Source organism: Garra rufa, chromosome 9 (assembly GCF_049309525.1).
Source record: "Garra rufa chromosome 9, GarRuf1.0, whole genome shotgun sequence".
Lineage (NCBI taxonomy): Eukaryota > Metazoa > Chordata > Actinopteri > Cypriniformes > Cyprinidae > Garra > Garra rufa.
Window position 1 is genome coordinate 1,750,640 of NC_133369.1, and position 24,761 is coordinate 1,775,400.

Sequence of the window (24,761 nt, forward strand, 5' to 3'; positions counted from 1 at the left end):
CGTTATTTCATTGCCAATTTTCATAATAAGTCATTTATTTTATTTTTAAGAATGATACGATATTCAGAAAAGTTATTTAATAATTTTCGTCACTGAAATCAAGGTACGCACACCATTGTAACCTGTACGGAACACCTTTAATGCTTATCATATTCCGTACACGTGCGGAGGAGGTACTTTTCCCCACTTTTCTCAAAAACTATTGGTCCAAAAGACATCAATCAAATTGTGTACTGCGCAATAGTTATTCTCCCAGAGAATGATGATCACACAAACATGCTTGTCATGCTTTCAATAACGGAGGAGTGGTCGCTGGCGTGCGGTGAAGGGCGAAAAGTGTACGGAACATGGTTAGTCTACGTTACGGTTTATAGATTAAATGTTAAACCGGCTTGCCATACACCTGCTAGGGTTTATTTCCCGGGATTATGACGTTGCCGGCAAGCCCCGCCCCCGACTCGCTTTCGCACTCCGCACGTACGGCAGTTAAACACGTTCAGTTCGTGTAATAACCGCCCGCCGCGAGCACAACAGCCGTCAGCGCGCGGTTTGGAAGGAAAACATCGCGCCACAGCTTCACTTTTTCCTGCACACCAGGGGAGAGGACATGGCACAGAGGACGTTAGTTAGAAAACAACAGGGCATGAGGCAAAAACAATCGCGGGCACCCGCAACTTCACGCACGAACGCGCTGACAGCGATTTAAAGCCCTTCGCAAAAAGTTTCGCTGACGCGCGCGTGACGTCGGACGAGTCAAATGTAACAGGCGACGCTTCCCGTTTGCTGTCAGTGTGCGTGTGTTTGTTTGTTTGTCCTCAGTCATTAAAACCGGAGGGAAGTGTAGGTTGGCATGGGGGCCAAACAGAGCAGTCCCGCTGCCAACGGGCGCACGCGAGCCTACTCGGGCTCGGATCTCCCGTCGGGCACGGCGTCGAGTAACGGCGGCGGCAGAACGGCGGCTGTGGCGATGAGGTATCATCACGCGCACGGCGCCTCAGGTGCTACATCGTCTTCCTCGTCGTCTTCATCATCGGCGGCGGTGGCCGCGCACTATGCCAGCTCCAGGACGCGCTCCGTCGGTGGCCCGGGCGCGCGACCCCAGTCGAGCATTAATATACCGAACTCGGGAGCGTACAGTTCTCAGGAGTCCGGTAACAGCACACCGGAGGACAACGGCGGGGAGCGAGAGCGGTCAACCGGCACCCCGAGACTCTTGATCGGATCTTTACCTGCTCACCTGTCGCCTCATCTCTTCGCAGGTAAGACTTTGAGTAGTTACAGGTTATAGTCCACCTGAGCAACAACCACTTTCAGTGTTAAACCAACTCTAGAGCCACCTGTTATGATGTAGGCCTATACTAACTGCCATTGGTAGTTGATCTATGTCAACGACCCATATAAATACACAGAAAAGATCATGAAGTTTAATATTTTTGTTTATATTAATGCAAATGTTTATGTTCATGTGTATGAGAGGTTTACAACCACCCAACTAATGTTATGATCATGGTTTCAGTGGTTATAGTTAATGGATCAACCCTTGTGGAGATTGAACATTAAACTTCTAGTTTACAGCAAACTTTTTTTTTTTGGTAATAACTTGTTTTAATGTCTCTAACCAGCTGGTTAAACCAGACCTATACACCATATACTAACTGCCATTGGTAGTTTATCTGTGTTAACTACCTATATAAATACACAAAGTTCTTAAAGTTTCATATTTATATGTTAATATTACTGCTAAAGTGTATTTTGACATGTATGGAAGGGATTATTTAGCTCAAACTCGTGTTTGTCAACCACCCATCTAATGTTATGATCATGGTTACAGTGGTGATAGTTAATGGATCAACCCTGGTGGAGTTTGAACCTTCAACCTTTTAGTTTACAGCAAGCAGTTTTCTGGTTACAGGTTCTGGAATCAACCTGTTGTTGCGTCTTTAACCAGCTGGTTAGGTAGTTGATATGTGTCCACTACCCAAATAAATACACAAAGTCCATGAAGTTTAAATGTAGTATATATATATATATAAGTTTGAGAGGTTATTAAGCTCAACCTCATGTCAACTACCCATCTTATGTCAAGGTTACAGTGGGGATAGTTAATGGATTAAACCTTTGTGGGGTTTGAGTTTTCAATCTTCTAGTTTACAGCAAACCCTTTTCTTTCTGGCAACAACCCGTTTTAGTGTTTCTAACCAGCTGGTTAAACCAGATGATGAACTGACCTATACACAGTACATTAACTGCCATTGGTGGCTAATATTTGTCAACTACCCATACAAATACACATAAAAGTCCTTGAAGTTTATAATTTTAATATTAATGCAAATGTGTATATGTTAGTTTGAGAGGTTATTAAGCTCAACCTCATGTTACTCATGTTGTCAACTACCCATCTTATGTCATGATCAAGGTTAGAGTGGATATAGTTAGTACAACCCATGAAAATATGCAAAAAATTCCTTTAATGTTAATATTAATGTTTATGTACACGTCTGTGAGAGCTTTTTAAGTTCAACCTCACATTTGTCAATTACCCATCTTATGTCATGATCAAGGTTACATTGGTAATAGTTAATGGATCAACCCTGGTGGAGTTTGAACCTTCAACCTTCTAGTGTACAGAAAGCAGTTTTCTGGTTACAGGTTCTGGAATCAACCTGTTTTAATGTCTTTAACCAGCTGGTTAACCAAATCTATACCCACCTGTTATGATAAACTTGTCCATACACAGTGAACTGTCATTGGTAGTTTATCTGTGTAAACTACCTTTATAAATACACACAAAATTCTTGAAGTTTCACATTTTTATGTTAATATTAAGCAAAATGCACTTAATTTTTTTCAAGGAAACAAGTAAAATCATCTGCCGGTGAAAACAAGACTAAATATCTTATGTAAATTTGCTTATTTAGTAAATGCATCTTAGTTTGAAAAATTTTAGATTTTTGGATATTTTGACTAGAAATAAGACAAAAATGCTAAATAAGATGAGCATTTTTTGCATCATTACATAAGATAGGCAGATGACAAATAACATAAAAAAGGGTTTAAAACTCAACCGTAACCTTTCAAATCTGTATATACACATTCATGTATGTATTTGCATGTGTATTAATGTAAAATGTTGATGTGAAACTTTATGGGTATGACGTGCGTCAACTACCCATATAAATAAACAAGTGTTAAAACTGGGTAAGAATATCACATCAACATCCAATACCAACAGTGTTCTGTTAATGTGTGAGTTTACATAACAGGTGTGTATAAATCACATTTATGTGGTTAAAGATGATCAAGTGGACTAACTTAGTCACTTTTCACTTGAAATTAAAAGTTTTAATATTCAAACTTCACATGGATTGATGGATTAACTATCACTATTGATCTTGACAATAGATGGGTAGTTAACGAGTAGCAAACATGAGACTGACACTGAGCTTCTTTAAACTCTCAAACGTACATATACACATTTGCATTGATTTTATTATAATAAATTTTGATGTGAAACTTCATGGGTATGATATGCATCAACTACCCATATCAATATATAAGAGTTTAAACAGGTTAGGTATATCATATCAACAACCAATAACAGTCGGTACACTGTATGAATGAGTAAAAGTGAGTATAGATCTGGTTTAACCAGCTGGTTAAAGACACTGAAATTGGTTATTGCTCAGGTGGACTAGAACTAAACTAGAAATTTAAAAAGTTCACAAGGGTTGATCTATTACCTCTCATAAGATGAGTAGTTGACAAATAACAAACATGAACTTGGCATTTAACCTATTAAACTTGCATATACACATTTACATAAACATTTGCATTGACATTAACATAAAAACATTTATGTGAAACTTGCAGGCCATGATATTAGAGCCTTTCTTGTATTTATATGGGTAGTTCATATAAACTACCAATAACAGTCAGTACACTGTGTATGGATATCATAACAGGTGGGTACAGATTGGTTTAACCAGCTGGTTAAAGTCACTAAAACAGGTTGATTCCAGAACCTGTAACCAGAAAACTGTTTGCTGTAAACTAAAAGGTTGAAGGTTCAAACTCCACAAGGGTTGATCCATTAACTATCACCACTGTAAACTTGATCATGACATAAGATGGGTAGTTGACAAACGTGAGGTTGAACTTCATGTCTCAAACTTGACTCAAACAAGACTAAATATCTTATGTCATTTTGCTTATCTAGTAAATGCATTTTAGTTTAAGAATTTTTAGATATTTTGACTCAAAACACGACCAAAATACTATGACAATCCTTTTTTTTTTTTTTTTTTTTTGCAATGATGGATCGACACTTACGTTCAAACCTTCAACCTTTTAGTTACCAGCCCAGACCTTTAACCACTAGATTAGGTTAAACTGAACAAACTGGCTTGTTTTCTTGCAGTGGAGAACTATTATTTTGCTTTCTAATGGGATGAAGCAATCTGATGACCTTCAACCTTTTAGTTACCAGCCCATTGGCTGGTTGCATAATAAATAACAAAGGCATACATCTACTGTATTTTTTTTTTAAAACCGGTCATAACATTTAGTCATTTATATAAGTAAATCGGCCTTATTTGAAGCGGAATGTAAAACGGATTACCCCTTGATTTAACTGCTAGTTGTTCAGACTAGAACTGAGGCACGGTGGCTGTGTTTTTGCAACTGATCACACATCTTTAATCAGTTCTGTAGGTCATACCACCACTTAATAGGTTAAACCAACCAAACTAGTGGTTTATTTCCCGCAGTGGAGAGAGAATATGTATGAAGCTATAATATGCAAAACTGGTGCAGTTTTGTGCAGCCGTTTTTAACAGATGCGTGCTAACATGCTGGTGCACCTGTGGTGAGACTGAGACGTGTTCTGAGGAAACCAACAGGTTGCGGGTGAGGGATTTCTCTGATCAGGTGTAGAAATGCATGTAAGAGATGCTCATTTCTGAGTAGCTGAGTCGTCATGTGGGTCTTTTTGTTATTGTTTTTCTGAGAACCTGCTCAGTAATCTGATGTTTCGTAAACACTCGTGTCATGTGGTTTAACTGGCTGAATCTCAGGAAACCTGTCAAGAACAGGTTCTGGTCACATTTCACCTCAAAATCAGAAGAGAGAATGACTAAATAAGAAAATGGAGTCTATTTTTAGGAGCATTACGTTTTCATTTGTGCACATTTGACACGCTGTGCTCATTAGTGTTGAGCAAAGCTGTTAATTATTTGTGGTACTTCGCTGTAAAATTTGCTTACCCTCAGGCCATCTGACATGTAGATGAGTTTGTTTCTTCATCATATTTGGAGAAATGAAGCAATCCATTACTTGCTCACCAATGGATCCTCTGCAGTGAATGGGTGCCGTCTGAATGAGAGTCCAAATTGCTGATTAAAAACATCCACACCACTCCAGTCCATCAATTAACATCTTGCAACTAAAATCCATAATGAGTCCGTAATCCATAATAAGGCTTCCTCCAGTGGAGAAAGTCCATCTCCTGTTGTCTCACATTAAAATCCACCCACATATTTGTTTAGTGCTATTTTGGCTTGTAAACGGTGCTTGATCTGTGCAGATTTCTCTCCTAAATCAGGCCAGACTTCTTTTTCAAGTGTAATTATGGATTATGGACTATTTTAGTTAAAAAGCGTCTTGATGGATTTGTTCCAGATTTTTTTTCTTCTCAAGATGTTAACTGATGGACTGGAGTGGTGTGGATTACTTGTGGATTATTGTGATGTTTTTATCAGCTGTTTGGACTCTCATTCATGAACCCATTCACTGCAGAGGATCCATTGGTGAGTAAGTAATGGATTGACACATTAAAATGTGTTTTATAGTATTGACCATTCGGAATCATGGGCTTACCTGGATACTGATTTTATTTGACTTTAGTTTTTTTTTTTTTTTTTTTTTTTTTTACATTTATGCTATTTCAGATGCTTTGCATTTATGCATTTACGCATTTAAATGCATTGCAATCATGCGTTCATAGTTTTTCAGTAAATGCATTTCCTGGGAATCAAACCCATGACTTTTGCGTTGCATGTTCTACTGTGTGAGCTTATTAGATGCTTTGCATTTATGCATTTACATACATTGCAATCATGCATTCATAGTTTTTCAGTTTATGCATTTCCTGGGAATCAAACCCATGACCTTTAAGTTGCATGTTCTACTGTTTGAGCTTTTTTAGATGCTTTGCATTCATGCATTTACATACATTGCAATCATGCATTCATACAGTTTTTAGTTCATGCATTTCCTGGAAATCAAACCCATGACCTTTGCGAAAGGCTTCACCTGTAAGTAAACAGTGGTCATAAAAAAGGTTTAAATTTCTCTTTTCTTTTATTTTTGGGGTGAAATATGGCCTGTAAATGTTTTCATGTGATAACTACTGTTGTTTAGTGTAATATCGGCCGTTCATTGTTTTTCACACAGTATTCAAATCCAGTGGAAAGGCAGGTGAAGCCATCCGTTTCTGAGGCGGAATTTCCCAGCCGTTGTGGCCTGGATTGAACTTTAATTCTGTAACAGGCTCTCGCTGGTGATTGAAGTTAATCTTTAAACGTTGAAATGGCTAAGTATGACTTTTAACTGACTGTGGAAGAGATCAAGAAGGGAGTTTTTAAAGGGAAATGAGACTTAAGTTCACTTTCAATTATCGAACCGCACAGGGGAATCCTGCTTTTAACAGACTCTCTCTGTATGTGCCGTTTGCATTGCACCTGGAGGCAAAATCATGCAAAATTATAGCGTAATCATGCTAGGCTTTTATCAGTAGTGTTTACTAAGATGGTCATCACTAGTGATGTAATGAAACCTCTAAAACTAAGTATTAAAGTTAAGCTTGTGCTTGGTCCTGCCGTGTTTGTGCTTTAGAATCGTGATCATGAGTCTCTTCAGATCATGTATTGAACATTTTTAAATTACTGTGACTTTATAGTTTAAAGAGGACATTTTCAAAATGAGAACTGTATAGAAATACCATTGTGGTTGCATCTCATTGTCGATCAATGTGATATTGACTTTGAAAGAGATCTAGCTGTTTTGACACACAAGAGCGGAATGCTCTTTATTAATAAGTCGATATCAGAGAGGGTATCACTTCTAGTGAATGCGTTTAATTTAAGCATTTTATTTATGTTTGCACAACTAGTGAACACAAATGAAACTGAATTTGCAATGTTCATTTTTTGAATGCAGTATTATTCAGTGTGATTGTTGTGCAGTTCCCCTCATGTTTAGTTTCGTGTTGCACATGCATGTTGATTTGTTCTCAGTGAATTCCGCAGAGACGTTATCTGACCGTCTGTCTGCTAAACGGGTCCAGGAATCTGTGACGTATGTCCTGTAAACTTGCACAGTGCTAGTTGTATTTTCTGGAATAATGTTGAATTACTGGATTATGAAGTTAAGCAGTTGTCCATTTCTCTGAAAATGAAATGCATTGCATTGAAGTGAAATTTTCCGCTGTATATATGGGAGAATTTGCAATGCATTTTATGGTGACTGTGGGACCCTTGTTGAATTGTTATAAATTTCAGTTTAATTTTATGTTTAAACAAATTAATACACTATATATACAGTCGAGTTCAAAAGTTTTCACCCCCTTTCAGAATCTGCAAAATCATGTAAAATGCATGGTATTGTTTATTTAGTACTGACCTGAATAAGATATTTCACATAAAATATGTTTACATATAGTCCACAAGAGAAAATAGTTGAATTTATCAAAATGACGCAAAAGTTTACATACGCTTGATTCTTAATACTGTGTTGTTACCTGAATGACCCACAGCTGTGTTTTTTTGTTTAGTGATAGTTGTTCATGAGTCCCTTGTTTGTCTTGAACAGTTAAACTGCCTGCTGTTCTTCAGACAGATCCTTTAGATTTTACAGATTATTTGGTTTTTCATCATTTTTGTTTATTTGAACCCTTTCCAACAACGACTGTATGATTTTGAGATCCATCTTTTAACACTGAGCACAATTGAGAGACTCAAATGCAACTATTACAGAAGGTTCAAACACTCACTGATGCTCCAGAAGGAAAAACCATGCATTAAGAGCCGGGGAGTGAAAACATTTGAACAGAATGGAGATGTGTACATTTTTCTTATTTTACCTAAAAAAAAAAGTATTTTTATATAGTACTGCCCTTCAGAAGCTACAGAAGATGGTTACATGTTTCCCAGAAGACAAAATAAGTTACATTTACCTTGATTTTCAAATGCAAAAAAATGAAGGCATGGTTTTTCCTTCTGGAGCATCAGTGAGTGTTTGAACCTTCTGTAATAGTTGCATTTGAGTCCCTCAGTTGTCCTCAGTGTGAAAAGATGGACCTCAAAATCATACAGCCATTGTTGGAAAGGGTCAAATACACAAAAATGCAGAAAAATCTAAGAATTTGTGGGAGCTGAAGGATTTCTCTGAAAAACAGCAGACAGTTTAACTGTTCAGGACAAACAAGGGACTCATGAACAACTATCACTAAACAAAAACACAGCTGTGGATCATTCAGGTAACAAATCAAGGGGATGTACTTTTTGTACTTTTTCTCTTGTGGACTATATGCAAACACCTTTAAGTAAAATATATTTTTCAGGTCAGTACTAATCAACCAGTACATTTGCATTTTGTATGATCACTCTTATTTTGGTAAAAAGGAAGAATCAAATCAACTGTATGTAGATTTGTAATGCATTGTGCACCAAAAACTTTCAAGTCAACCATGCATGCATAAATTAAGCACAACAAGTGCAAAAACTTTTAAGAGTATTAAATAAGCTTCATGTTGTTTTAATGATGGTCTTCATGTTCTACAAATCTGTTGACAGAAATCTAAAACGCTCCCCAACCACAAACCACCAATGAAACCAGATCCAGCAGCTGAGTTTGGCATCGCTGTGCTTTCAGAAACGCGTCCTCTGTCGGTCATGCGTGAGCTCAGGACGCCGGACACGTGATCCATGTTCATACTGTCCACACTTAGTAAAACACACACATAAACACTGAGAGCGAGCTGAGCAGAGCCAAGCCATGTGTACATTAAACACGCACAGCTCTTTCCTCCCGCTTCACTCTCGTGTTAAATGAAAGCCAGGAAGTGTTTGTTGTGGCTGCCCTTTGCTCTCTGCGTTTCTGACTTGACTTTGACTCAACAGGCTTTGTGCAGCTCCTTTTACCGGAACGGCTTCGCCCACAAGCTGGTGAATGATTGCTGCTGTTGTGTTTTTGAGGGTGGCAGCACATGTTGGCATATTTACAGCAGCTGAGATGTGTTAGGGCTTCCACAACTACTCATTTTACTAGCTGACTAATCGTCGATCAATATTTGCTTAATGTAAACGACTCCCGATGCACTGCAGAGCATCAGCAGTCTCATCCAGATCTGTTTTAATGGACAGTGTGAGACTGAAGAGGTTGTCCCCATGAGTGAGATGCGGTGAAAGCGTGCATGTCTTCATTGCATGGTTTTGTATTTGAACTTCATCGGTGTGCATTCACTTATGAAAGCAGCTTTGTGTAAGTTAATGTTGTTGTAATTGCATGAGTAGGTAAATTTACAAAAGTGATTTTATGTCCATAGAAAGCACATTTAATGTAAGTAAAGTGTACTTTTAAGGTTTCAAATAGGTTTTCGGAGAATAAAATGTGACCCTGGAGCACAAAACCAGTTTTAAGTCGCTGGGGTATATTTGTAGCAATAGCCAAAAATACAATGTATGGGTCAAAATTATAGATTTTTCTTTTATGCCAAAAATCATTAGGAAATTAAGTAAAGATCATGTTCCATGAAGATTTTTTGTAAAATTCCTACTATAAATATATCAAAAAGTAATTTTTGATTAGTAATATGCATTGTTAAGAACTTAATTTGGACAACTTTAAAGGTGATTTTCTCAGTATTTAGATTTTTTTGCACCCTCAGATTCCAGATTTTCAAATAGATGTATCTCGGCCAAATATGTCCTATCCTTACAAATCATATATCAATAGAAAGCTTATTTATTGAGCTTTCATATGACATATACATCTCAGTTTTGTAAAATTTAACCTTATGACTGGTTTTGTGGTCCAGGGTCACAAATGGTTGAAATAATGTTACATTGTCATTCAGTGTAACACAATAGTTATGTAAAAATTCAAACAACATGTTTATTCTGACGTGTGCATATTAAATATATAAAAGAATAAGGGAGCATATTAAATTATTTTGTTTTAAATGAGTAAAAATTCTTACTCACAAATGCGCAAATTTTAATAATGTAGAATTACAGCTAATTAGTATTTGGAGTGAAAATAATTAATTTAATATGTCATAAATAGATTTGTTGTACATATGCCTGACAAGATTGTTACACTAAATGACATTTTAGTGGGTGTCCTCTGTAAATTAGGGGAAAATGTATGATATTTATTTTTTTTGTTCAGAAAAACAAATTCAAAGTTTCGTTTTCTGCTTCAAACGATCATGAAAATGCAGTAATCGAGATGAAACATATTGCGCTCCATTCCACCCCCTAACCTGTAGTGCGCTTTTGCTCGTCCATAAAAGAATAATTTCACATGCAAAATCATGTAACGTGGCTTTCATAAAATGGGACGTGCTTGATTTATTAATGTTTCTTTGATGCTGTGTTTTTAAAAGCACATAAGCAAACTTGCGCTGTTCTGTGTTTGCGCTCAGAGACGGAGCAGAACACGGACATGTGAAGTTATCTTTTAACTCAAGGTGCCGCCTAAACAGTCAAATGCACACAAAAATATTTCAAAATGAGCCGCTTGGTGATTATTCATGCAAACCCTTGTCAGTTATGTCTTAAATGATCATAAACAGTTGAGAATGAAAATACGTGTGTAACAGTATATTGGATCCGTGTGGTGCTTCAACCGTGCTTAAGAGCCATCTCTGCGCTTAATATTAATAAAATGTAAAAAATACAAAGAGAAAAATCACTCACTGCTCTTGAATGAAGGACTTTTGTAGTTTTAATAAGAAACAAAGCATGTTTAATTCTTACAGTGAAGATGCTGTTTTATTTTACATTCAAATAATTACGTTTAGTTTCTGTAGTATTGTTAGACTACTTTAGACTTGCATAAAAGTATTCAGGGTTTTTTTAAAGCACTTTTTTTCTGTTGTATTGCTATCCTTAAATTAATCACTAATATAAAGTTTAGGACCCCGTCATAATTGTTAAATAATCATGATTGCAATATTGACCAAAATAATAGTGATTATGATTTTTGCCAAAATCGAGCAGCCCTACAGTAATTGGAAGGACATGAGAGTTAATTATGACAGAATTTTGGGTGCATTATCACTTTTTATCTTGGTTTTCAGATTCATTTTTGCAGTTCTGAAAGATAAATTTAAAGGTCTTAACTGCAGTCCGCCAAAATAAGTCTACTGTATTATTGAACAGTACAAGAATGAGAAACTCCAATTTCTGACTTTTTTCTTGCAATTATGAATTTATATCTCTAAACCCCCCCCATTTTCACCACAGAATAAAAAAAATAATTCTGGTTCAAATACAAGTTGACTTTCAATTTTGACTTAACTCCTCTTAGAATTGGAAGTTTATATCTTGCATGTCTTATTTTTGCAATTCTTCTTTGGTCTGTTTGTAAAATAAAATGGTGCATTTAAGTTTATTTATTTATTCTGTAGTGAAAACAAGCATCCACAAACGTTTTTTGAGGCAAAAGTTATAGTTAATAGAGAGAATTGGACTTTAAAATATTGTGTGATCATTTATAAAATATGGTTTAGTGGTGAGGAAAATGCATGCGTCCCAAATTGAACAAAAATAAGCAATTTGTTGCATTTAAACTAATTTCAAATGGAACCTTTTCTGTGATTCACTGCGAACTGACAGTGAATTGATTTAAAAACTCACCAACTCGTGCAAAGAGGGGGAGCGAAAGAAATATTCTCTGAGGGAATAGGCTGACATCAGGGAAACGGTTTGGACTTGGACAGGGTTTGGGAACGGGTCAGTAGTCGGGCTGAACGGTCTGTCCTGGTGTGCTGTTGCAGCAGTTCAAACTCCACTTTTAATGGTTGAAGCGCTTCCCTTTTCCTCTGTATTACTCTCAGCACTGGCTTCGTTCCACCCGCTGCTCAAAGAGCTTTCCATCTCCAGCCATCTCTGCACCTCTCGCATTATATCTCTCGCATGCACACACACGCTCCGTGCCTAAAGCCTTCTGCGACGCTTAAAGAAATAGTTACCCAAAGTTAACATTTCTGTCAGCATTTACTCACCCTAATGCCATTGTGAAAAATATCTTGAGTGGTTTGTGTGTCTGTTTGCATGCCAATAAAGTTTATGGGAGCCTATAGAGTAAAAACTATCTTTTACCTAAATTTTTTAGATGGGGGGGGGGGGAAAAGTGAGAATTCTGAGCTTATCTCTTGTAATTCTGTTCTTTTAAGCTATACAATAAAAAATATAAAAGGTAATTGCGAGTTTCTCATAATTCTGGCTTTTCTTTTCAGAATTGCAGTGTTTCTTGCTATTTTTTTTATTTTTTATTTTTTTATTTAAAAAAATGTAATAACTTAATTGCAACTTTTTTCTTTTTCAAGGAAGGAAAACATTGCAATTATGTTTTTTATCCTGTGGCAAAAGCATATAGAGGTCCAAATAAGGGTTCCTAAAATAATTCATAAAGTGGATCTAATGATTTTTAAAAATATCATAGAAAAAAAAGTGAGTTATACATTTAAGGTAAAAGTAGATGGGAAAAGAAAGTCAAAAGGGTTTAGAACAACATGAGGGTGAGTTAACTGACAGAATTAAAATTAAGTGCATTATATTTTTTTTTTTGCAATTCATAATTCACTTTTTACTTGAGAAAAAGGTCTGAACTGCGAGATATAAACTCTGAATTCTTGCTTTTTTTTGGTAATTCAATTTTTTTAGGCTTTTAATTATTATTGTATAAAATGTGTCATTGTAATGCAATTTGAGACACACAAAGTTAAAGATTTTTACTACAACCCATCAAAATAAAAGTCTAAAATATTCTTGAAAAGTATAATTGTGAGAAACTCAACTGACTTTTTCTTGCAGATACGAATTTATATCTAACATTTTTTTTTTTCGCTACAAAATACAAATACAATTTGAGTTCAAATGCAAATTTAATTCCGACTTCTCTTTATATTTAACAATTTTGACTCTCCTTATCTTAGAATTGGAAGTTTATATCTTGCATTTCTTATTTTTGCAATTCTTCTTTGCCATAATTGAGATAAAAAGGCACAATTGTATTTATTTATTTATTTATTTAATCCTGTCGTGGAAACAAGCTTCCACAAAAGTTAATGGTGTCTAGTGTTGTTTGAATCATAACATTTTTACAAATATCGTAGAAAGAAAGAAAATAAAACCTGAGCTTTTAAACCCAGAATTACAAAATATTCAGAGTATTTATAATTAAATATTGTTTACAGTTTTATTATAATACAGTTTGAGACATGCAGAAAGTTTCCACCAAAATAAGTTTAATATATTATTGAATAGTATAATTGCAGGATACTCAATTTAGATTTACGAATTTCTTGCATTTGTTTTTTTTTTTTTATTAATTTTCGCTATAAAGTAAAAACATATTGCACGTTCATAACTCACAATACTGACTTTTCTTGATACAAGTTAATAGGTTTATATTTTGCATTTCTTATTTTTTGCAATTCTTTGTCTGAATTGTAAGATAAAAAGGTGCAATGCTGTTTTTATTTACTTATTTATATATTTTTTTCTGTGGTGGAAACAAGCTTCCACAAAAGTTAATGGTGTCTAGTGTTGTTTGAATCCCGACATTTTTCCAAATATCGTACAAGGGAATAAAATAAAGTAGAAGAAATAGCCTAAAGTCATATAGGTTTGGAACGACATGAGAGCGAGTTAATTTTCACAGAATTTTTTTTTTTTTGTGTGTGCACTGTGACTTTAACACATTCATTTTAACACCCGTATTAACAGGTGATGGCATTCACACATAACAGAGGCAGCGCTGCGAATACAATTTCAGCTTATTTTTCTGCATGCTGAACATGCAAAATGTCTAATATGCACATATATCTACTGCTGTATAGCAGAGTAGCACATCTCCATTTATTAACTAATTTCTATCTTCACCATTTGTATACCATTATCCTAATCTGTCCTTCAGATGGTTCATTTCACACACTTGCACGCATGAGATGTTTTATGAAGTCTCCATGCATGCGCAAACGCTGCCAGTCGATCCAGGAATCGATAGTCAATGTCCCACCGCTCTGCTGTGTCCTGAGCGTTTGATGGGGACATCAATCCTGTCCGACTTTTTTCACTGCGTCTCTAACAGTCAGCTGTAAATCAGACGGGCAGGGAATCATTCAAGGCCTTCACGCTCTGCCCTCGTCATTCAGCCTCAGCTGATCAGTGACATCCATTTCTTCAAGTGTTTGATTGCTCATTTTCTTCTATAAGTTCTGTAGTTGAAGGTTCTTCCACTATAAAAAAGTGAAGCCAAAGCGTCTCAATATGGCTGCTGCCGTCTTGGGGGAAATGACGTAATTTGTCGTGAGGCGGAGCCGCAGCATCAAAGCCCCATCCAAACTCCCGCAGACCCAATCGCACGATCACAATCATGACACCACACCCTGTTTTTATAGCAAAAGCATAAAGACTGTTAAATTTATTTTTTAAATTGTGAGGTTGTTTTCTTGAGTTTCTCACTGTTTTAACATACAATTCTCTGTACACAGTTGGATATATAATATTATTCAAATGTATTGGCAAAGAGATTGCAAAATATAAACTATATTATCGTCCAGCTCTAATTTGATGAATGCGAATGGAAGATATCGAGATTATAAACATTGACATCTTTATTATTTTTTTTTTACTTTTTAGCTTTTAATGCAATGCAAGTTGCTTTGGATTAAATAAATTGGTAGCTTGTTATTTATTGTTTTATTTTAGATTTTATTTTTAGTTTTGACAGTTTAGCTTTTAATGCAGTGCAAGTTGCTTTGGATAAAAGCATCCGCAGGGGTGATAGCGTTCCGGCACCACGCCGGATTTCCGGCGTACTGTGGCTGCGGGGAAAAAAAAAATCAGGTTCTTGGATATTGATCTGTCATTTCTCTGAGATGTGCAGGTCAGAGAGCAGCTTGACGCTCAACGACTCAAACAAGTCACATTCTAGCCGATGAGCCAATCAGAAGTAGGGAAGGGGCGGGCCTTGTGTCTTTGTCAAATAGATTGATACAGGGTAAGGCAATGCTCCATGCGCGAAGGTGTTTTTAGCTCCCATACTGTACAATTGTCTCCTACTGGCAACTCAAACCGTAATTCATGGATATGTTTATGAAGCCAGGGGAAGACATTAAGGATTTCGATAAAGGCATATTTACAGGGCTCGCAAAATCGCTAGCCCGACGTCCCGGAGCTATTGGGTTTTCCAGTCGGGCTACCAACATTATTTGACCGGCTGCCCGACGGCTATCCTGAAGTAGAGGGCTCATGGGGTCCTTAAAACTCAATTTAGTTGTATCAAATTTAAGGCCATAAATAGTGGTAAATATTTTAAATAGTCAAAGAAGAGGATTAATTATTTTAAGAGGTCTTACAGTTGGGGACGGAAAGACGAGAATCGCGATAGAGCTGGATTAAACTTTAAGAGGCAATGATTTCATTGAATAAATATGCTCACTGCACGTTTCAAAGTCAAAACGCGGCACTGTTGTCTTTATATGAATGTATCTGAAGGGAACCGACTGTCCTCAGAAACGTGTCGTTGGCATTTTCATTTCATGACTGATAAAACAGCGTTAATGCTGCTTTGCTTTCAGCCATTCTTAGGGAAACCGTAATATTTCAGCGCTCCTAAAGCGCCCCCTCGTGACAGAATTAATTTGCACGTCCAAATTTTTAGCTGTTTTTGGTCAGATTATTGCAAATCTCGACCAATGTTTTTTATGCAAACACAGAGTTGTAAATGTGAAAGAAGTTAATGTGCTTTCTAAAAATCTAAACAATTAGGACATTGTTTTAAATAAATGTTATGCATTATATACTTGATTTATTCATTTTAATGGGATAAAGGCTGAAATGCCAATCTATAAGCTTTTTTTGTAAAAAAAAAAAAAAAAAACCTTTATCTGACTGAACTGAACCAACAAGTTATGTGTTAAAAGTGCGTCGCATACATAGTACCTCCACCCCACTCACCTCGGGGGGCAAGGGAAAAAAAAGTTCAGGCTCAGGAATTTTTTCCACTATCAGGCCTGCATCCGCCAAATGCATACATTTAATAAATTGGTAACTTGACGTTTTTATCTTTATTTTATTTAATTTTTTTTGTTTGGTTTTGTTTTGTTTTGATAGTTTAGCTTTTAATGCAGTGCAAGTTGCTTTGGATAAACTCATCTGCCAAATGCATACATTTAATAAATTGGTAACTTGAAGTTTTGATTTTGTTTTGTTTTGATAATTTAGCTTTTAATTTTTTTATTTTTATTTAGTTTTTTGTTTCATTTTATTTTCTATTTTGTTTTGTTTTATTTTGATAATTTAGCTTTTAATGCAGTGCAAGTTGCCATGGATAAAAGCATCTACGAAATGCATACATTTAATAAATTGGTAACTTGAAGTTATTTTATTTTGTGTGTGTGCAAAATATTATTTCTTGTTTTCTTTTGATCTTAGGTTGAATTATGCTCCAAATGTGTTATTACAATTTTTTGAAGTTCAAATAACCTCTAGTGAATCACAACATTACAACATTATTAGTTGATGCATAACATGCATTGGATTTTCTTTTTCTTTAAATAAACAGTTTATTTAAAGGTCCCATATTGTACACATTTCTGGAGGTTTATTTTAGTTGTTGATGTCCTTAAGAATATATATTTGCTGTATAAGTGCCAAAATCCATCTTAGTATATTTTTACAGCTCCTTTTTTAAGAGCTCTGTCAAAAACAGGTCGATTTTGGCCCGTCTAATTAATATTCATGAGCCTCTCTTCTGATTGGCCTGTTGTTTTCTGAGTGACGCACAGCCAGGCCAATCACAGGTAACTACGGTCATGTATGCTGTAGCCGAGCCCAGAGCCATAGAGAGAGCCTAGCCTGCTGATACTGAACAGGATATTTCAGAACGATCATTAATGTTTTTTCTTTTTCAAACACTGAATGCAGTAAGCTACGTAACTGTTGCTTTAGTAAAGCCCCTTTCACAATGCGCGCTGATTCCGGAAAATTACGGGAACGAGCGCTGTGTGAACAAAAGCCAGAACCATAAAGGCAGTGTTGTAGTGATGATGCACGTTACCCTGCGACTCTTCACGACGAAAAAATACGTTCAAAGTGGAATGAAGCAGCGATCAGAGAGCTCCTCACTATCAGCGCTGAAGCACAGTTTGTTCAGGTTAGTTTCAGTTTAGTGAAACGTACGCGTCGCATTACATCTCACATCCTAACGTCACATGTCTTTATGGGTTGTGTGTAAAGCACGCACAGATTCCGGAAAACAACTGTGAATGAACCAAATTAAACAACTCCGGAACAAATCATGGGACACATTATCCGTGTATTTACCAGAATCGCTGTGTGAAAGAGGCTGAAGTTGACGTGCCACTGGTCTCTTATATTCACGTTGTTCTGAAGCCTGTGCAATGATGTAGTTTCGACATCTATCGACTGAACAGGGTTTTCTAGATTAGTTTTTGTGTTGTTGTTGCTTAGCAATGTTATGGACGCGATGTTGTCTGGGTTTGACAAAAGGAGGGTGGGACGGTGGTTGGTGACTGAAGGCGGTGACTGAGTAGATCGGACGTCACATTTTTACGGAAGTCACAGCAGCTTGTGAAAATGAACAGCTACTTTAAGCAGGCTGTGTGCAGTTTACTGTGGATTGACTGTTTTGAAACTCATATGGTAGTTACATAGCCCCAGACCTCAGTTTTCATGTAAAAAGCCAGGAAATTTTGATTTTGACAATATTGTACCTTTAAATGCAATTTTGAATTTCAGAAAATATATAAATGTCAAGATGCATGTCTAATTTAGTCTCAAGGCTCTAGCACTGCTTCATATTTGTCACAGGCTTGTTTCGACACGTGCTTTAACATCGCTGTGCATCTCTTGCCGAGGCTTGACCGACTCCAAGTAGGGCTGTCGCGATAACCGCAATATCGCAATACCGCGCTATTGACGTGCATAACCGCAGAGGAATGCAACAACCGCAGCAACCGCGATATTTGCCTGTTTTCTTTTTTCCTAAGGGTTTGCCCTTCTCACTTAATGCCTGTGTGCTGAATATTAAATTAGTAATAAGTTAGTAATGATAACATAATGTGTTTATTATGAGGCTCAGTAGATATGCACTTAACAAGCCTAAACAGACAGCGAATGAGAGAGAGATCGACTGAGCTTGAGCGATTACCTGCGTCTGTCTTTCAGACCAAGTCAGGTATGTATGTGAAACTAGCTTGTCATGTCCAAGGAAAGTGAAATCTCTGTCCCAACATCGATGCTCTGCTGGTCAGCTGAGCCTTTAAAAGTGGCGATTAAAGTTAAAATGATTTCAACTTCGTGTTTCATTACGTCTCTCTTTGAATAAATAAACGTTTTTGAAGGTGTAGTTGAATGAACGATTTAAAGACTTAAAGATAGTCTCTTGCCTCCATCTTGTGGCGTAAAAATGAAACTGCACTCACTGACAGCTCACCTAGAACACGCAGGTGAAATACTGACAGAAAGTCTCTTGTCCAGTCAGACTCGAGGGTGCGCGCTAACTGTTATACACACGAAGATTTCAGATGCAAAGCCTCTAAATATGTCTGACATTTTTCTTCAAAATTTGCATTTCTTTCTGGCTAGGTTTCTATGTAAGTACTGTTTACTTTACTTCATGTATCAACGCGATTTGGTTTCGGTTTACTTCACTTCATGTATCAACGCGATTTGGTTTCGGTTTATTGATTTCTGAACATGACCTTACATTGTAACAGCCTACACACAATTATATATATATATATATATATATTTGGCGGTAATACCGCATACCGCGCTACTGAGCCACTCAAAATGACCGCAAGGGAAATTCCTTAACCGCGACAGCCCTAACTCCAATCTCTCCTGTAGGTATTTGCAGTTTGGGAAGTTTTGGAGAAACTCTTCACAGATGAAGCTCTTTTGAGACTCTTGTGCATATGGAGTCATATATCAGTTGCTTTCTATAGAGCAAGCGGGCTGAAAATGTGAAGCATGATGACTCCGATATGCTCTAGGAAAAAGTCAATGAGCCATGCTGTCTGTAGTCTAATATCGCTTGTCAGCATTTGTTGAGCTCTGAGCCTGAGGTTTAACTCGGAGTAGGATTAAAGGATTGATTTTTCCAAAAAATAAAAACTGCCTTTATTACTTCTCTTTATAAAATTAAAACATGTGAAAAGACAAAATCATTGAGGCTGTGGAGTTGAACCACCTTGAGTAGGGCTGGGAATCGATTCCAAAAAGAATCGATTCCTCGATTCCGAGGCATTGGGAATCGAGAGTCGATTCCAACGTTTGGAATCGATCCTCTCAAGGGGAATCGACTCCTCATTCAGAGCCGTTTTCAGTTCAACAAAACTTACCTCTTAAACGGAAGGCTGCATTCCATGAAGGCTGCATATTTCGGCTGCAAGTCATCAAACGTCGATTGACGAAAATAAACGTAATAAAAATGAGTTTAAGGACGCAGCCTTCAGTTTGAGAAGCACCCATTAATTTGCCTCTTGCTCACTAATAGTTATTATAGTCTGATACATTTCCACAAAAAGATTCGTTCGAATAGATTATTTAAATGAACCAGTTCAAAAAACGATTCAGATGTTATTTTACGGGAAAACTGGCTCATGATGTCCACAATTTAGACGACAGAATAGATCATGACGTGTCTTGATCTTATTTACATCTTAAATAAATGCTATTTTTAATCTATCAGCCAAATGATAACTCTGAAAGAAAACGCAGAGAGCACGTATCAGTGGCCGAGAGCGCATCTGATTGACAGTTCTCGCCACGAGCTCTCATATCAGTGTTGTTGTTAAAGTTCTGTTTATTTTGTTTCAGTGTATAGTTTTGTCATTTTATACACGTCACATCTTGTTTTATTCATGCAATAAATGCATGTCCACCGCTGAGCTGTGGGTTATGACTAATTTCCTGGGCAACGAATTACAATTTGAAATCAGTCAGAGCTACAGAAAAATAGTATATATATATATATCTTCTTTTTTTTTTTTTTTTTTTACAAATGAAGCTTAATATTATGAGAAGGTAACTTTATACAACCTTTACATCCTGCATACATTGCGAAATTAGCTTCCTCCAATCTAAAAAACAAGAATCGAAAAAGAATCGAAACAACAGTGAGGAATCGATTCTGGAATCGAATCCAATCGATTCCAGAACCAGGAATCGGAATCGGAATCGATTCCAAAATTTTCGGAATCGAACAGCCCTAACCTTGAGAGACTTATATGACAGAAGGGACAAATAAACAGACGGTTCCCTCTGGGTATAAACAGGAAGAGGACACAACATAATCAGATGCAGAACAGACAGTATGGATCTGCTTATTCTCAAGAGACCACGGTCATGGGAATGTATATGTATGTTTTTACTGCTATGGATATACGAGGCCTCGTAATGTTTCCATGACCTCTGTACACTGACATTTCTGTAAATAATTAGTCACTAGTGGAAAAAATCATTAGAATAGTTTATTTTTACGGGCAGGCAAATAAAGTAGCTAGAGTATACACTGCTGCTTAAAATTTTAGAATTAGTGATTTTTATTGTTTTTATAAAAAAGTCTTATGCTCATCAAAGTTTCATTTGTTTATTCAAAAATACACAGAGAAAAAAATAATATTATGAAATATTATTGCAATTCAAAAATGCATATTTTTTGTTTTAATATATTTTAAAATATAATTTATTTCTGTGATGCAAAGCTGAATTTTCATAAGCCGTTTCTCCAGTTTTGGTGTAGTGGCGTGGCCCGGTATTTTATTTTGTATTTATTTTTTTGGACAGTTTTGCTTTTAATGCAGTGCAAGTTGCTTTGGATAACAGCATCTGCCGAATGCATAAATGTAATAAATTGGTAACTTGATGGTCTCTTTTTATTTTTATTTATTTTTTTATTTTTTTATTATAATTTATTATTTTTTTGCAGTGCAAGCTGCGTTGAATATAAATCTCTTATGCTCAAAAGTTCCTCTTATTTAATCATAAATGCAGAGAAAAAAAAGTAATATAAAATATAATTGCAATTCAAAAGTTTTTTTTATTTTAATATACTTTAAAATAGTTTATTTCTGTGATGCAAAGCTAAATTTTAAGCATCATTACTCCAGTCTTTAGTGTCACATGATCTTTCAGAAATCATTCAAATATGCTGATTTATTACTTTTATTATAAATGTTGGAAACAGTTGTGCTGCTTAATATATATTTTTTAAACCTGTGATAGTTTTTTTCAGGTTTCTTTCATAAGTTAAAAACATTTATTCAACAATATAAGTCTTTACTATCACTTTTTATCAATTTAACACATCCTTGCTAAATAAAAGTATTCATTTCTTTCAAAGAGAGAAAGAAATAACTAAAAAATTTCTGACCATAAATTTTGAACGAGGTGTTTGTTACAAAAGTTTTCTATTTAAAAAAAAAAATGCTGTTCTTTTTAACGTTTTATGTATCAGTGAATCTTGAAAAAAGTATCATAGGTTCCAAAAAAAAACTGTTTCCAACACTGATAATAAACCATCATATTAGAATGATTTCTGAAGGATCACATGGCACTGAAGACTGGAGTAATGATGCTGAACATTCAGCTTTGCATTACAGGAATAAATTATATTTTAAAGTATATTAAAATTCCAAGCACAGTGTATGTGCATTAATATGCATGTGCAAAGGTGGTAACAAAAATTAAATTTAGCTGCAAATGTGCTGACCCTCAGGCCATCCAAGATGTCATCAGATATGAGAAATATGTCATTCCATCATTTGCTCGCCAATGGATCCTTTGGAGTGAATGGGTGCCGTCAGAATGAGAAGACAAAAGCTGAAACAAATCCATCATTAAGATCCAGCCACATATTTGTTTTAGAGCTGTTTTGGCTTGTAAATGCTTGATCTATGCAGATTTCTCTCCTGATTCAGACCACTTTTCACTGGAGGAAGCGTTATTATGAATTATAGACTGTTTGAGTTAAAAGTGTCTTGATGGATTTGTTTGAGCTTTTGTCTTGTCAAGATGTTAACTGATGGACTGGATTGTACTTGTGGATTATTGTGATGTTCTTATCAGCTGTTTGGACTCTCATATTTACGACACCCATTCAAATCCATTGGTGAGCAAGCGATGGAAACACGTTTCCCATAAATAATGAATAAACAAACTCATCTACATCTTGGACGGCCTGAGAGTGAACACATTATGAGAAAATGTTCAATTCTGGGTTATGAACTATTCCTCTAAGCACACTACTGAAATAGAGAACTAAACATCATAGCAAAAGTACATTTTCAGAAATGAAAATGCTGACGGAGGCTTGCAGCTTTAAATAGACTTGTCGTTTACTGGAACAGCTGCTTGTGATCCGTTGCAGCATGTATTTTTATACGACCGTATCTCGTTTTGTAACAGACAGCATTGTGTTCTTGCACAATGTCTATTGTTCTTGTAAAGATCATTTGATTTGCTCCTCCACATGTCTTTACAGTGTTGCAATCTTCATAGTCATGCTTTGGTAAACGCTGTTGAGTGTGACTGTCAGTCATGAATGCATGAGCCTGTTAGATCATCTCAGCATCATCAAGGCAGGAATGTAATCTTATTACACTCTTAAAGTCGTGTGATTATCTCTGCAAGTATGCGACCGCTGCACGGCACCGTATTCCATTTAGTGTCTCATAAACACAACCTTTAAATTATTTACGTTTACACTCATGCATTTGACAGACGCTTTTATCCAAGCAGCTTGCATTGCAATTAATCATGCATTTATGGGGAATCAAACCCATGGCATTGCATGCACCATTTGATCTACAGTGTTTCAGGATATTATCAGTCATAGTATTTTCTGTATGCATCAGTCGGGGTTCATACAAGGTGTTCAAAGTGCTTGAAGTACTTTGAGTTTTTGAAATTTAAGGGCTGGAAAACCATTGAAAATAGCAATAATGCTGAAAAAAAGTGCTTGAATTATTGAAAGACAGTGTATCAGTGAAATGTGTTTTTTTTTTTTTTTTTTTAATCTGTTTGAAGACTTGAAAAGAGGAACAGATTAACCAAATCAATTAAGTGAGTTATTTACACTGGAACCAAAATTTGCATCATTTCGGCATTGCTTGTAATGATTTTAATGGGTGAAATGGAGCTTTTCAAAACTCTGAGTCAGTTAAAACCAGTGCGTCGCAAAAGGATTCATTGTTTCGAAACACTTCAGTTGGATTGTGTTTAGAGAATCATTTGTTTCAGATCGGGACTTTAAACTGCAAATTGCTAATAATTCTATTATAAATGATTTAGAGCTGAATGGGTTTGTGAATAATTTTGCAAATGGACTATTCAGATTATTCAGGTCAGGACTTCAGAGCATAAATCACAAATCCTTTGATTTAGATCGGTAACTTTGGAGCAGGTTCTCAAATCTTTTGCTTTTTGTTCAGGACTTTGGTTTAGGTTCACAAATCACTTCATTCGGTTTAAGACTTTGAAACCCATATAGCTAATCATTTGTTTTTATAACAGGATTTTGGAGCGGTTTTGCAAATCTTTTTTCCAGAATTTATTTATTCATTTTTTTTTTTATTTTCATAGTGAACGAAATCGAGCTTTTCAAAATTCTCAAACAATTAAACCAATGAGTAACAAAATTATTCATTGTTTCGAAGCACTTCAGTTGAATTGTGTATTGAGATCAATGTGTTTCAGATTGGGACTTGATTTAGAGCGGAACGGGTTCGTGAATCATTTTGCACGTCAAATCATTCAAATAAAATGATTTGTGATGCATGCTCCAAGTAGTGATCTGAAATTATGGTTTGCATAATTATTGAAATCGGGACTTCAGAGCATGGATCTCAAATCCTTTGCAGGTTTGCAAATGTTTTGCTTTGTGTCAGGACTGCGAATCACTTGATTCAGTTCCCGATTTCAGAACACATAAAGCACATCATTTGTTTCATATCAGGAATTTGGCATGGTTTTGTGAATCTTTTTTTTCTTCTGAAACAGTAGAAAACAATGAACAATTAAGGCAGTACAGTTATGAAAACTAAACAAAGAAAAATGAAAGCATTCACGTACAAATCCCTTTTTTACTATAGTAAAAGAGTAGTATACTTTGTAAAACTTCAGTAATAATACTTTGCATGTGCTTCACTTTATTTTTGCCATTTATTTTTATTAGTATATTTTTACTTATTCATCTTTTTTTAGATTTTGAAAGAGAAAACATTGTTTGATAAGTGAGAGCTCTGATTTGAAAGTCAAAGTAGTGGCTAAAGTCCTGGAATTTTATTTAATTTAATTTTAATATCTGTATAATGATGCAAAACTAACAACGCACGCTCTAACAAATGGGGTCTTGTATACTGCTTATTTCAGCAAATTTAGTATTGTGCATGCAAAAAATATGCATGCTAGATGCAATATGCATGTTGTCTTTCTAAAAGCACT

The 24,761-nt window shown here is 35.9% G+C and overlaps 1 protein-coding gene across 1 annotated transcript in view; it reads left to right on the forward strand.

Moving 5' to 3' along the window:
- Positions 1-467: 467 nt before the first annotated feature.
- Positions 468-24,761, forward strand: part of znrf2b (zinc and ring finger 2b) — an 81,387-nt gene continuing 57,093 nt past the window's right edge. Inside the window, exon 1 of the mRNA XM_073846570.1 lies at positions 468-1,259. Coding sequence (XP_073702671.1) covers positions 851-1,259 — 409 coding nt within the window. The 5' untranslated portion in view covers positions 468-850. The remainder of the gene's footprint in view (positions 1,260-24,761) is intronic.